At 46.9% G+C, this 15,341-nt stretch overlaps 1 protein-coding gene across 1 annotated transcript; it reads right to left on the bottom strand.

The window, feature by feature from the left end:
• Positions 1-19: 19 nt before the first annotated feature.
• On the bottom strand, positions 20-15,042 carry ccdc187 (coiled-coil domain containing 187). The gene is made up of 12 exons (XM_088291368.1): positions 14,756-15,042; positions 14,459-14,541; positions 7,448-7,510; positions 7,233-7,371; positions 7,023-7,113; positions 5,685-5,763; positions 3,532-4,719; positions 3,043-3,161; positions 2,276-2,341; positions 2,085-2,204; positions 1,767-1,861; positions 20-1,686 (listed from the first exon to the last, which is right to left on the bottom strand). Exons 2-12 carry the CDS (start codon positions 14,505-14,507, stop codon positions 1,398-1,400), a joined length of 2,298 nt encoding a protein of 765 aa, XP_088147494.1. The 5' UTR covers positions 14,508-14,541; positions 14,756-15,042; the 3' UTR covers positions 20-1,397.
• Positions 15,043-15,341: the final 299 nt, after the last annotated feature.

Here is a 15,341-nt window from a genome sequence, read left to right as displayed (position 1 = left end):
TTCCTCCCGTGGACCAAAATCAAAATAAATGCAGGAAATGAATATTAACTGCTTTTTTTATTGACCAACTAGTACACGTGACTTTCAAAGAAAAATAAAAGTACAAAAATCATTTGTAGAAACATTCCAAATAGCTTGCTTTGCATGACTTGAACAATGTCACAAAAAACAGGAGAGAAAAGGTGCCTCTCGTAAAATCTTTTTCTGCAAATAGATTGCGCCAAGATGCTGTAAGATTGGTGTGGTCTCATGTAAACTATATAAATAATGCCAAATACAAAAATGCTAAATAAAATGAAAAAAACTGTCAATATAAGCCAAATAAACAAGTGTGAATAATCGGGAAAATGTGCCATCTCGTGTACTCGGGTGCGCAGTTGCCACTTGTTGTCTATGTAATGCACAGTCAGGCTCAAACGGATCCATGTTGTTAGGGTTTCCAGCTAGGGTTCGGGTTTCCAACTAGCGTTCAGATGGGCGGAGTCACGTGACTAGACGCATTGTAGCCGTCTTAAAGGGGCATGAACATTGCCGCAGACAGAAAAGACTTCTTTTTTTTTTTTAAACACCAAATTTAACGACATGGGCAAAATGATGTTGGTCATTGTCATAAATTTCGGTGACGGTAAATTTTGGGTTTATTGCCCAGCCCTACGTCAAACTCTTTAAATTGTGATCCTCAGTTCAAGTTAAGAGACAAACTAAACTTAAAACAGTCACAGCAGCCAATCGTAGCAAATACCGTCGATGATGGCGGCATTAGTCAGCAAACTCACGTCTCTTGTAAAACAAAAGATACTTTTTGTATCCCGTGGAATTCATAAAAATTTCTCACCACACAAACAACTCTCATTCAGCTTGCTCGTATTTCTTTTTTAATTGTATTTCTTTAAAAACTCCGTTAATAATTAGCTTGTATGTTATGCAGCGCAATTGTTCCTCATTAAAATGCATCTTACGTCGATGTTTCCTTCTTTGTGGGGGGGGCTGGAACAGATCAACGTCATTTGCATTCATTTGATTGGCCAACGATGATCGGAGATGCGAGTGCGTTGAGTTACGAGCGTGTCATCGACGTAAAGACGACGCTAACTCGTATCTCAAGGCGCAACTCTACATGCTTTATCGGACAATATGGTGATGATCCATCATTTAAAAAAAAACTCTAGCAAGACTAGAATGCATGTCAGGATTCTCTTGAACAATTTCATTTCATAGTTGGCAGGAACAATACATACAAAGCGGATGCCGGCTGGCAACCTTTCCGGTCTAAAGTGCCGGCGGGGTTCCGAAGCTCATCACGTTTGCAGTTTACAAAAAGATTGGCAACAACTTGCGTGTCATATTTAGTGTAAAAAAAGAAAAGCCAGTCCGCTCGAGCCAATAATGCAAAAACGTTATTGTTGCTTACAATTGTCCTTCTTTTCTTTGGATTTGGTGGGTCCGGCTTTGTCCTTTTGACGCTTGGTGGGCGGGATGAAGGTGGGCTCCTCGACAAAGTGGTGCAGGTCGGGGAGCGGCTGACGAGGGCCGCCCGCGTTGGAGGAAAAGGCAAAAGCAAGCGTGCTCTGCTCGTTGGCGGTGACGCTACCGCTTTGGCCCATCTGGAGGATGTCTGCTCCTTGCCTCTTGGCCTGGAAGGTTGGGTCCAGTTCCTCCGCAATGTTCCTGACCTGTTGCGATTGTCTGCAAAGTCAACACTTGCAGGTCAGCGAATGACACGCGCTCAAAACGGAGACAGGATATGTTTGGGCTTGGGCGAGTACGTTGTTATGGCGACGGGACCGGGCGGCCGGTTCTCGGGAAAGCCGTCCTCAGCGGGGCAGGGGAGCCCCTCCGAGTCCAGCCTCTCTCTCGGTACCTGACAAAAAAAAAGAGACCAAAAGTCGCTCACTGCCGTCGACCGTTAAATCCGTCAAGCGTTGACTATCATACATAAATAAATACAAAGAGCATGAACAAAAAGCTGGACTTGTGAAGTTTGGTCTCAAATTCACCTTTCCAACTGAAAGCCAACGAATGTCGAAAAACAAGCTCGCTCAAAATGAAGAACCGACGGCAACCGAACACAAAATGTCTCCCACCTGTTTGTCTCGCGGCGTTCTCCGGTCGTGCTGACTCATCGAGGCTCGGTGCTCTCGCTCCGATTGGCGGGAGATGCCATTTGTCTTGATTTCTTGCTTTTGCATATAGCGAGCGATTTCCTAGAGGGAAACCAAAGCAACGTTGGAGTCCACAGCAAAAGTGGCAACAATGTCATGTGGCGTTGACGTACCTCATCCTGGGCCACCTGCGCCAGCCGAAAGTCTCCATCGGGGGAACGACTACGCGGTTGTGAGGTCTGACCAGAAAAGGAAAGAGAATCTGAAAGTTCTTGATCAGTGAAAATGAATCTCCGTTGAAGAAGCCGAAATCACGCGGCGCTCAACAATGATCAAGTGAGCGCCGCCATTCCAAAGGGCTCGGGCGCATGGAGAGCTGGACGCCAGCCAAAGGCTACAGAAGCGGCCTCTCGGGACTTGGAGTGTCACCTCTCTGGCGGGAAAAGAGCCCGAGATGGCGAGCGAGGCAGAGAAGTTCCAACATACGGTCGGACTCGGCTCCACACGCAGCTCGGGCTCTGGTACCAGTCCTCCCCAGAGGGGTTGGACTCTTTGCCACTCTGGAGTTGAGCAAGCGGAGTCTCTGAGGTCGCAGACTCCTCGGATCCAATGCCGACTCTACGCGATGAGTTTGTTTTTGTTTGATCATGATGACCATCAGCATTTCTCTATGCAGCAGCTGCTTGCTTTTGAAAACCGCCGGCAACGTCCCCGCGCAACATGCGTAAGATTAAGTAGCGCCATCAAGTTGACTGGCATGCCGTTGTTCAAGTAATTATGACTCTTAACGACTTTTACATTCTTCAATCCCATACGTATAGACGCAGAATAAAACACATCCAAGTTTGAAAACAGTAAAAATGACTGCTCCGGTCGTCCTCGTGCTAAGAAGAGTAGCAAGTCCTTTTTTTTTTTTTTTTTTTTTTTTAAATGTCCTCACCCTTGCCAACAACTTCTCTTGCTCCTGCAGCTTGCGGGCCATCTCCTCATCATGTAGGACCTGCTGCAGGTCTCCCAGGTCCAGGCTCGTCTGCCTCTTCTTTGGCGGCAGTGATGCTCCTAAACATTTCACAGCGTCACATACGAACCAAAATGTCCGAGCACAAAAATTGAGTGACGAAACACAAAGCGGAGCAAAAGGCCATCAAAGAAAGCGGCCAGCAAATCACGCCAGAATGTCAACTTTCCATTTCTCCTGGCTAACTCAAGACTGAGGAAGAAAGTGAAACGCATGCTGACGAATAGGCGGCAGGAATGAAAATAGAAACGGTCGTGGGAGGAAAGCCCAAAGCACCACCGGGGCCAAAGTGTGTCGTGATACCGGCTGGAGAAGATGAGACAGAATTCGACAGAGATCTGAAAAATGATCCCAAGTGCTCCTCCTGCACGTCGCTCTTAGCTGAGCTTCTACTCGTTACGTACGGTATACCTGCTGCCGGGCGTCTTGACCCGAGCCAGCCGCCGAGGCTTCTCCGAGGGCGCCGCTCTGCCGCCTCCTCGTCTGAACCGAAATGTTCTTCCGAGGTCTCGTGCCGATGCCTGCCGGCGGTCCTCTCGGCCGTGTCCTCGCAGGCGGCGCTCCCCCTGTCGGGGCACCTCCATCTTCTACTGCCGCCCCTCCGCCCGTTGGACGCGTGCCGGCCTCCGCCAGTGATCTGAGAAAACTCTCCGTCGTGCGCCACAGTTCGGGTGACCCGCCCGTCTTCAGATGCTCGGTCATCTCCCTCACTCTTCTCCCTGGGACATAATCGCCTCCTTTCCCTCATGTCGCCGTGGAAACTGTGCCTGGCGGAGGCAGCTCTTTGGAAGGCTGTCGGATGCGGTTGGGCGTCACCATGGCTGCCGTCTCGGCTTTGGGTGCCGATTCTCAGCGGTGCGCCGCTCCCTCCCAAGCTCACAGGAACACCTCGCTCTCTGAGGACGCGGCCGAGCATCTCCCACACGCGCGTGCCGGTGTCGGTGTCGGGCCGACTGCCGGAGCTGCCGGCGTCCGCCGCAAAGTGGACACGTTTGTCTCGGTAGTTCCATGTTCTGCTGCCGTGTCTCGGGCGGTCGTGAATCCGAACAGATTCGCCGCGACAAAACGGCCGTTCTGCGGCCTCCGATGATCGAGAAGCTCCATTCTGAGCGCGGTACATCATCCGCGTCCCGTTTTCTACTGGGTGGTTCGTTCCCCGTGCCCAGTCCCGGTCCGTCCTCTTTTCTTGATCAGCATCTTCATAATACTGCTCCCGGCCATCAAGATCCTCAGCAAAGCTGCTGGGAGTGTCGCGACTCCCGCAGTCTCTCTCTCGAGGCAGACGTAATGATGACCTGCGATTGAGAGGCGCTGTGTTGTGTCTTTCATTTGTTCTCCGATCAAAGAAGACGGAGTCTGCATGCAGCGACTCTTCTAATTGGCTTCTGAGTAGCCTACGGGAATGTGCGTGGCCTTCAGGTGTCATTTTGTTGGAGGCTACCTCGCCAGCGTAGTAAGGCGGAGGAAGCCGGCTGTAATCTGGACTGTTTGGAGAGTTAGAATATCGCCACCTAGTGGTTGTAGGGGAGTACTGCACTTCGCCTGGATGATGTCTGCTGAGTGTATGCTGGTTTGGTGACGCAGAACCACTGGAGCGGCCTTTATTTATGCCAAACATGCAAACACAAAAGCAGGGGGGGTGCGTGAAGCTGTTAGCGGCGAATTGACAAGAGCAGTTAATGATGCACTAAATTAGGTTTCCAGATTTTTACAAAGGTGATGTACAATATGAATAACATCGCGCAGTCGGCGATAGCATGCAAATTATTGACGAGATACAGAAAGTGACTGCTACATAAAACTTGTTGGTGTTGCTTGAGTGCGAAAGCCGTTCATTTGAATCGGACTTTTTTTGTCAAGTCTGTACACTGGACAATCAAATGGGACCCAAACGGGTTTTACGAGTCCTTTGCCGATGGCCTAAAAGCATTATCAGAAGAACTGATCGAAATTCTGAAATGTGTTATATGAAACTGCCTTCCTTTAAGTCTTCATTTTAGAGGCTCCGCTGCCTCAAGTAAACGTCTGTTAGATTTGCGCTTTTGATTTTGTCCAATCAGATGGCAGGTTCTAAGTGTCGCCAATCTGCAATCAGCATCAGTTGTGCCGGCCAACATCATTTAAATATATCAGCAATGGGATTGGTCAGGTAAATCTCCACTGAAGGCCTCGCTTCCGAACGAGCCACACGGCACATTAATCAATGCAAGAGTTGCACGAAAAAAATTAATAAATAAATAAAATCGAATCCATGGTCCTTTGGAGTTTAAAAAAAAAACGGTTCCAATTCATATTACAACCATAATAATAAACACAGATCTGACAGTGAACATTATCTTCATAAAAGCAGACAAAAACAAATCAAATCAAGAGAAGAGCAGAACATCTGGCTCACGGTAGTCAGGGTGCTAGAGCCTATCCCAGCTGCGAACGGCACGCCACACCTTGAACTGGTCGCCAGCCAGTCACAGGGCTGACATAGACACCGTCACCAAGTGGGAACTGAACCCACGCTGTTGACCCGCTCATTGTAGTCGGAAAACAAAACAGAAAGCAAAGTGTACCTTGGCGGCGCTCCTCCTCATCTTCCCTGGCTCTCCTCATTGTCTGCGCTTCTTCTTCCTGCATCTGTTTCGCCATTTCCTTTTGACACACACACGCACACGCACGCACACACACACACACATTAGCTCGTACATAAACCCCCAAAGACTAACTAGGAAGGCTTCATTTCAGCTGGTTGGCCTGATGAAAAACGTTCACTGGGAATGTTGGGCTGTCGTGTAGTTCCCTTGACATCCAGCAGGTGGCAACACTACACAACGTGAAAGGCGGGGACTTTGTAGCCGAGGTTTTAAGTCTTCGATAAAACTTTTGCTGTGATTGTTTGGTGCGCACCATGTGTGTCTACATCTAATCACAACAAGCCATTTTTCACATCTTGTTTGGCCCAACTCAGACGTCCACAGGCCATTTCAACAAGTCGTACCTTGTCACTGGGGAATTCGTCCTCTGAGAGATAAGATAAGGCTCTCAGGCCTTTATTTAGAGCGCCTCAACAAATTCTCTGCATGACCCGCTCAACGTGAGCAGCATCTGCGTCATACGTCACAACCAAAACGAGCTAACGCGGGCGGCATATTTGGTCAGGCAGTTCAAATGTGCGTCAGCAGCTTTGCCAACATCAGCAGACAATTAGCCGTTTGCTATGTCAGCTTGAGTGCCACAGGGATTTGGTATTTTCTGCCACACAGCCTGACGCTGTCTGTTTCGAAATGAAAGGCATCAACTACCGGGAGGAAGCGACTGAACGACACCTCCGATCACTTAAGTAGTGGCATTAATCATCATTTGATACAAATATTAGCTCAAGACTAGCTATTTGCATTGACTGCTCCCCAAAGATTAGCCATGGGTTCCAAACTGGCGGGTCAACGACCAATGACAGTACAATGGCCTTTTTCACCTCTCAAAAAGGAAAACATCATGTTGGGTCAGGCACGCCGACCATTCCGAGAGCTTTTACCCACAAAACAATTTGTTTTTTTTGCGGTGTAACCATTTGCAATTGTTTTATGAGCCACGTAGAACGGTAAAGGAAATTGTTTTGAAGAGGTGGGACTGCCACAGTAGACGCAAAGCGGAACAAGGTGATTGATGGTGACCGTCTGTTTTTTTTGTGTGTTGAGGGCCAGATTTGTTCTTCTCCGTTTAGAAACGTTATCTCTCAGGACTGATGCCTTTTGGTTGCGTTTCTGCTTCCTTCGACATGAAGACGACATTTTGTGAGTCAGAATCCAGCATTTTTCCAATCTGCAAGTGGCTTCGGCGAAGTCCTGTTTTTGGTCTCTCATGCAAATGAGGACGCTGTCAAAATCTGAATAGCAAATGAATCCTCTCACCTCGTCGTCCCGTTCCCTCCTCCGAGCCTCGTCGGCCCGCCTGCGGATTTCCTCCTGGATGCCACAAGCATACTCAAAGTCCCGTTCCTCGCTGCAGGACAGCGACAAAAGGAAAAGGTCTCAAGCGACTCATCAATGAACCAAATATGCGAGATTGTGGGAAAGCAGCACAGGATGGCGGTGATGACGGTTGAGCAGTGGGCCACCTACACTTGACGGGACTTTTGCCTCAGCAGGGTTCTGTGCCGGGCCCGCCGCTCCTCCTCCTCATCCTGGAGCTGCTTTGCTACACGAATGTCACTCTGCACCAGCTGGCTCTTCTGAACGTTGGCGGTGTAGTAGTGCTCGACTAGGTGGGGAGCGAGCATTCAGACCGAGACGGGAGTTGCCATACAGAATTATACATAGCTTGACGTTCGACTCACTTTCCTGTTCCTGCAGGCTGTGGGCCAACACGCCATCTTCCAACACAGCAAAACTTTGGCACACTGAAACAACGGGACAGCGCAATTTAAAAAGTCAGCGCTAATTCCACCGAGCAAAATGACACGTGAGAATAAATGCGGTCAAAAGGTCAGAGATGTTTACACAAAGGAAGTTTAACCGCGGAGCAATTCTTACCACGAACAAAACTCAAAGCACCCACGGGTGACCTCTGGCATCGAGTCCCCTCGCACACCGTAATGATGCCATATTTATACATGATACATTCAATCATAAACAAAATCAAAGCCCACAGTTGCCCTGGCCTTAGCACAAGGTACTAACTTTAGTTGCTGCCCATCCATGTAACTAAAATTATTCTCAATGAAAATGGCGATCGGACATACATCATTTCAGAGCTCAAAGTCTGCTGAAGATTTCAGTTTCAGGAACCTCAAGAGAGTTGCAATGTTTCCTCCAACATGCACATTACAACGGTGGTCCCCCACCAAACCTATTTTCCACCGCGGACCGCTTCAGGCAAGTCCAGAACTTTAGCGGACGGGCAACCGGTGTTGCGCTGGCACTTGTTGCTAATGCTAACAGCTAGCTGCTAGCTAGTCGTAGCCACTAACACTTGTGTCGTGTCATACGACGACGGCGTCATGAAGTAACGCTTCGTTAGCATCCGAAATGAGCCACTGAATATCATTTCGGGAGGGAGTTGCGTTGATGTCACTGGCAACTTTTTTTTACATTTTGTACAAACGTGTTCATTGGATATTGATGTTAGATTGTCAACAAAATGTCCCTTAGCAAATTGATAAGAAATATAATTTTGAGAAGATCTCGAAACTCTGTGGTGCAAATATTGATGATGTGACAAATATTTACTATACTCAAACGAATCGGGTCGTCTGTTGTCTGTTCTCGTGTTGACATTTGTGTTATGTCGTGTCCGATTTCTGTGAATGCATCTCCGACTCACTGGACCTGAGGTGCGAGCGAGAGAGCGAGTGACCCGTAGAAAATGATTTAACGAGTTGCCCGGTGTTTGATCGGTTACGGCCGTTTTCTGTCAGACTAAAAAGTCGAGAACCGAATGTAATTCTGTTAATTAATTAAAGACGCTGCAATACGTTTGACGTCGGACCTCTTCGTCGTGGTGCCGTCATCCGTTTCTGCGTTCCGGTCTGAGAGCATTTTGCTAAATTGCTCACGTCGCCGTCGTCTTATTTGATGTTTCTATACGTAATGGTTGGAAAACAACATTTCTGTTCATAGCTGCTGGCTCTCCGCCCAAACGCGGTTCGAGTCAGACTTCTGTTAAAAGTCGAGCGTACGTCGAAGCACTCATTATTCTGTAATTCTTTAGCGATTAGCACGCTTAGCGCGCCTCGTTCGCTGACTCGTTTAGAACACTGCAGTCAGGCCGGCCTCCACTCGCAAAAACGAAGTCAAGCCAGTCGCCACTCTTTATTTTCAATACTGCGCAACACGCTGCATTACGGTAATGTGCCCAAAACGAAAACTGAATTTTCGAAATCGGGTGTAATGGTCAAATTTTGATATTTCTTTGGCCTTTTATTTTGAAATACCACATCAGATTTTGATGAAAGTACTTTGGTTGGATATCTGGGGTGACCTAGTGCTCCGCAGCACTGGTGTGGTTGCGGGATGACGAAAACTTCATTTTGAATTATTCTAGCCATTGGTATGGTAATGCACGGTTTTGAAAATAAAGAGTGGCGGCTGGCTTGACTTTGTCTTTACGAGTGGAGGCTGGCGTGACTGCAGTTTTAGAACGCTTCCTGTCAGCGGGGTCGTTTGTCATCGCGCAGCTCGTTGCTGTAGCTGTGCAGGGACTTAGATAGAATACAAATGAAGCTCGTACTGCTGCGACGCAAGATAGCTTGGCGGCTAGTATTCAAGTAGCGGCGAAAGAAATTGCGTCCGGGACAACGAGCAACAGGGCAACGCTTTTTTTTTTTTTTTTTTAAATCAGTACTGCGAGACTTACTGCGTGAACTAGGGACACAAAGCGCAGCTTTGACGATCTCAAATGTGCGTTGTCTGAGATTGCAACTTTGGTTCCAAAACCATACGTTGTTCAGCCGTACTATGGCGGAAAAACACAGCATGTTTCCCAGGGTACTGATGGGCACTCTGAAACCGAAGCTCCGGCGCACGCTTCAAAGCCGGAAATAAAATTGCTCCGTTCAGTCAGGAGAAAACACGTGACCTGTGATGTCCGAAACAATAACGGTTTCGTTTCGTTCTCTAAATGAACTCGAGTAAACCTTGTCAGTCTCCAACGGTGTGTGCGAGGCGTGCGGCGACCTCAACGCTCTAATACGATGAGCGTTAGTACTTCTCGGCAGCTTTTAGTTTTCAAATTAGGTGTATTCATTGAACGTAAGTATAGTCAGGTATACAAATAATTAAATGTATGGTTTTAAAGTAGAATTAGCTCGAGTCACAATTTTACATAGTAACCTAAAAATAACTCGATATATTTATATACATGTTTTGAAGCTAGACAAGTAGACGTGCATACGATCGTATATTAAGGTTTAATAAAATTCATAAAATGAATTTGACTATCCATCCATCTTCTGTACCGCTTCTCCTCACGCGGGTCGCGGGGGGGGCGGTGCTGGAGCCTATCCCAGCTATCTTCGGGCAATAACATATTTTAGTCTAAAGAATTAGGTATCCAATTATTGTTTCCGTGTGTGTATAGATGCCAATGTTTTACTGCCCAAAAGGCTCTACACTGGAGACTACAGTATATGACTGCAGTTCTATTTTTTCGCCACCAGATGTCATTATCACTTCAAACCATTTTGAACCGATTGCTTCAAATGGTTGAGCGCTTCATAAAAGCTTCATTTGCCCATCACTATCCCGGGGTAACACACTATTTGAGAACCACTGGAATAAAGGAAACCGAGAGGTAGAAACGGAAATCAAGGAAGCCGTTATACCACCACGCGGGGCAACTTCAAAGTAAAAGTTGTCGAAGGCAATTGCATTGGCATCAATACCGACATTTTTGTATTTGTTTGGCTTTATTTTGAAGTTAGCCATTGCGGAGGCGGCATGTTCGTTGAGTATGGTTGTCTGTCTAAATTACGGTGTCAGGATAAGAGAGAAAAAAATCCGCGAGCAGCCGGTGGCTGGGGACGACTGCATTTGAGCACACGCAATGTTCCGAACTGCATTAACATTAAAAAAATAAATAAATAAAAAGAGGGTGCCAATTTATGCGTCAGTTTCAAATAAATACAAGCATTTTCTCACTCGCCTGAATTCAAGCACCTGTCGTTGGGTCGACCTTAATCCCTTCAGCAGCCTCCCTCCCGCTCTGCTTGCATCCAAGCACTCAAAAGACCATTTGCAGCAAATGCGATGGATATTGACAATATTTGACAGCATTTTGCCATCACATTTGCATTTATCATACAATGTAATCAAACATGTTGACAGTGAGAAAGTTGCCAAATTTTCTTTTATTTTATTTTATCTGTGGCAGACCTTTCGATGGAGGATTTCAGTAAGAAGCATCTTTTTTAAAAAGAATTTGGGCTTGAAAGAACAATTTTTTTTCCACAGACACATCGTTTGAGTTTGTCAATTTTGTGCAACTGAAGAGCACAACTGTAAAAAAAAAAAGTAAAAACAGCCTCGACTGTTATTCTTTAGCCGTCAATGTTGTGAATTGTCTTTATTTACATTCAGTTGCCGTTCGTCTGTTCATCACCAAAATAAAAAGCCACGTCACAAAATGATACGAAACCCAAACAGAGCAACCAGACTTTGTCGTCGTCCCACCAAAGTAACGCACCAAGTGATGTAGAAGCTCCATTGTGGTGCCACTGCAACAACCTGCTCACACAATAAGCGGAAAAGACGTCAAAGCAGACAGCATCGGTCCGATTTGGGCTGCAAACAGGGAAGCACCTCTGAGGCTGTTCGGAGTTCACATGAAGGGAAGCAATGCTTTAATTCCTCAAATTGGAAAAGGCTGCGCGGGGAGATCGACAGTCACACATGATGGACAAAAGTCCGTTGACACGACAAACGAGCCCTTGCGCTGGCCGTCGACTCAAAGAGTAATGAACCCATTCCAAAACAGACATGCGTCGTCACTTACACCTGTTGCGGGCCGTCAGAGCCGGTTCGCTAAATGGATTTCCGAGCGGCCGTATGCTTTCAGTCCGTCGGTGAGCCGGGATTAGGTCTTGGCTTCAGTCCGCTCAGACATAGCGACAGTTGACGACAAATCCAAAGATGAGACGGGCAGCGAGGGAACGACGCCGGTGCCGTGTCGGGTGCGCCGTTAGGCCACCGACAGTTTCCAGTCAACAACGCTCGCTTGGCTTTGTCAATTGGCCACCGAGACTTCGATCGCTTTTGCCCGACGGATCGTTGCGCAATAGCGACAGCAACGGCAGCAGCAACGGAGGGAAGGAAATGGAAGTCCTCCTCTCCATGAGCACTGCGAGGGTGTGTCAAGAATTGCTGGTGAACTCGTTTTTCCAAACTCTTCCCTCACTACGGTTCAACTCGCCAGCCCGGGGGAGGGACAATCAGGCGGTGTATGCTCAACAGGTTTGGAGGGACACCGTACGAGGAATTCAGGCCCAAGAGTTAAAAAAAAAAAAAAAAAAAAACACACATGCACTTGCTGCAATTCTAGCTGGAGAGCGTTTTCTTGTTTTCGGTCAGTCCAACAAGGCCAACCACAAGACGCATGCACCGCCAACTGGATTGCCATTTTCCTGACAGATATTGCGATTTCGATTTCATTTGCCATTGTATTCACAAGGTCAAGTGACATTTACAAATATTACCCAAAATGCCAACATAGTATTCAAAACATTAAAAGCTGTTACTGTAATAACGCAAGCACACGCAAGAGTTTTTTTTTGAGGGGGGCAGTTTTTTTAAAAACTACTTTCGGGCAAGTATAATTTGGGATTTTTGTGTAATTGTGTATATCATGATGTCAATAAAATCATTGTTCCTTAGAAAAGCTAAATTGATTAAAAATGATCATTTTGAGGCCTTTTATCGTGCCGATCTCAAAAGCCAGCGGTGTAAAATAGTGCAAATATTATTGATGAGGTTATAAATATTTAATAGACATCCAACCTCGTCGTCATCCATTTACCGTACGTGTTCCGGTTTGGGTGCGTCTGCTAAATTGCAAATTTAGCCATCGTCTTATTTTAGATGTCGATACGTATTGAATGAAATACACCATTTCTGTTCATAGCTGCCGGCTCTCCGCCGTGACGCGGTTCTAGCCAGACTTTGGCGAAAGGTTTGCTGCACACCTAAGCACCCATTTGGGTCGAATCTTTCATAATTAGCACACTTAGCCACTCCTCGTTAGTCTCCTGGTTTAAAACGCTACTTTTTTATTGGTCACCATGGGGGAGATGATTTGCTCGTTGCTGCCGCTGTGTACGGACTTGCATATAGCACAAATAAAGTCGGAATTACTATCACACAAGATAGCTTGGTGGCTAGCATTCAAGTCGTGGCGAAATGAATGATTTCCGGTACTACGGATGACGGCGCAACTTTTTCTTTTTTTTAAATCATCACGCGCTGGTTCGTGGCACCTGCTTTGCGAATGTGGGGCACAAACCGCAGCTTTGACAATCTCAAAAATCACAATTTCATTCCCAGACGATCAATCGTTCAGCCCAAATGGCAATCTTTCCTTCCTTTTCCCAAACGCTTGCAAAGCAGCAGCAGCCGCGACTGCAGCTACCAAACAAAGAACTCGGGCCAAAGCAGAGACATGGGTCGTATTTTCAGCCAAAATAAGCGGTCCCCCCCCCTCACTGGCCTGTTCTTCTACTTCAGCACAAAGAGTCCATCTAGCTTTAAATTTTTCTGGCTTGATGGCAAGCACCTGTTCTGGAAAACGTGGCACTTAACAACAACAAGAAGAAAAAAAAAAGGGTCAACTGTATTCTTGGCTGGAGAGTTCGGAGAGGGAAATGAGGAATGAGGAATGGAGGGCTCAGAGGGAAATTCCAGAGGGAGCCGCGTTGCCTCGGCACATGGAGAGCAATATCAGGAGCAGCAAGACGAGACCCAAAACAGGAAGTGAGCATGAAAACAAAGTTGGCTCCAAAGTTGGACACAAGACACCCACGACTCTTGAGGAAACACCCCCGAGCCAAACGGTGCGTCACAACAGTACATTTCTCATCTTTGCAAGGAGTTTCCAGCCACTGAGTTATTGTACAGACGCTGCCCGATAAAGCGTGAAAGCGAGCGCACAGTGGGTCCTTTGTGCGGCCAGACGGGGGTCGAGCGCTGAATCATCGGTCTTTGCTACGTCCGAGGCTGCCCTTAGTGAGGACGAGCCAAAAACCGAGTCAACCAGCGACTCCCTGGAAAATGTTGTCTCACTCGCACACGCACACACTTGGATTAATGCGTGCGTTTAGGTTGTTGGGAGTTCAGAGAAGGAAGCTTCCTATTAAACGCTACATTTCTGCTTTAAATTCATTTTGTTCCAAAAAACATCCGGTAAATATTGATATTTTATTGCTTTTCACCAAAGCACATCATAAAGTCGTGTCTATTGGCAAGAGAACTCTTGAAGACCTTTCATCTTGAATGCAAAATGCTTCTACAGTTGAGATTTGGCACCTTCCGGTTTGTGTCTCTGGAGGATGTGACGCTGTTGGTCACCATCGGGTCGTAAATGTTTTTGTCATTGGATCACCTTGATGACCTTTTCTTCACGTTTGTACTTTAAAACTCAAGAAGGTAAAGCGGAAATCAATATGGACAAACGTATCGGGACACTGGGCCAGTCAGAGTGAAAAACAACCAGAGTTGAAGTTAAGCCGCAACACCTTCGACTTTTCGGGAAGATTTGTGACAAGACAGTCTAATGCCAAGAGCGCGTCCATGCCACAAAAACACAAAGCTTTTAATCAAACAATGTGTGTGTGTGTGTGTGTGTGTGTGTGTTTTCTCACCTTCCTGCACACGGGGAAGGTTGGACTGGTCAATCTGGAGCTCTGCCATCACTTTGCCATCACTGCATCAAGGAACAACGTACCTAACAACACGACACGACACGACGTAGGCGAGTGACAAGAAGACGACATTGATGGGCGTCAGCACAGCAGCAACATGTCATCTTTTCAATGAGGTGTCTGTGACTCATGCAAAAGTATTCAACTGATTCGCGTGACGTGTATTGCGAATTGCCATGTTGCACGCAGCAGCACATTTTGTCACTCGGACATAACACGCGACAGTTCGAAACTGACCTTTTTCCTGGCGACGTTTTCAGCAAGGAGCAAACATGACAACCAGTTGCACGAAGACAACTTTTTTGTCTTCGTCGTCTTTCAAATCAACGGTGCCAAAAAGAAGCCAACGTGAATGCGAGAACTCGCCGTGAGAATTGGAGGAGACGCGCACGACTGTAGTCGTTCAAATGAAACAAAAGCTTGGTGGACATTGAAACTTGAAGCCGACGTGGACTCACAACGACGAGAGCGTGTGTGCGCGTGTGCGCGTGTGCGTGTGTGTGGGCGGGTATCGGCCGCCGCGTTCATGTGTTTTCGGGATATCAAAACTTGAGTTCTGCCTGCCGAAGAGTATTCGTCACTTCAACCGTTACGATATCTTTCGCCCTCAGTCGATTCACAATCAACGTCCACAGTTTACAAAAAAAACTAGTTTGCGGCTACGGTTTTGTTTTTTTTTTTGGTCGAGGTGAAGGATGTATGGAATTTCCCGATTGTTCTTGAATGTAGCATTATTTCAGCACACAGTACAGCCACGAAATCGCCCAGCAATGTCTTAATATTTTGTTGCTCTTTTTGTAATGCTTTTGTTTTACACAAAGCA

Source organism: Idiotropiscis lumnitzeri, chromosome 3 (assembly GCF_059441095.1).
Source record: "Idiotropiscis lumnitzeri isolate Australia: NSW breed Sydney's pygmy pipehorse chromosome 3, RoL_Ilum_1.0, whole genome shotgun sequence".
In the NCBI taxonomy this organism is placed as follows: Eukaryota; Metazoa; Chordata; class Actinopteri; order Syngnathiformes; family Syngnathidae; genus Idiotropiscis; species Idiotropiscis lumnitzeri.
This window is presented reverse-complemented; position numbering and strand designations above follow the sequence as displayed.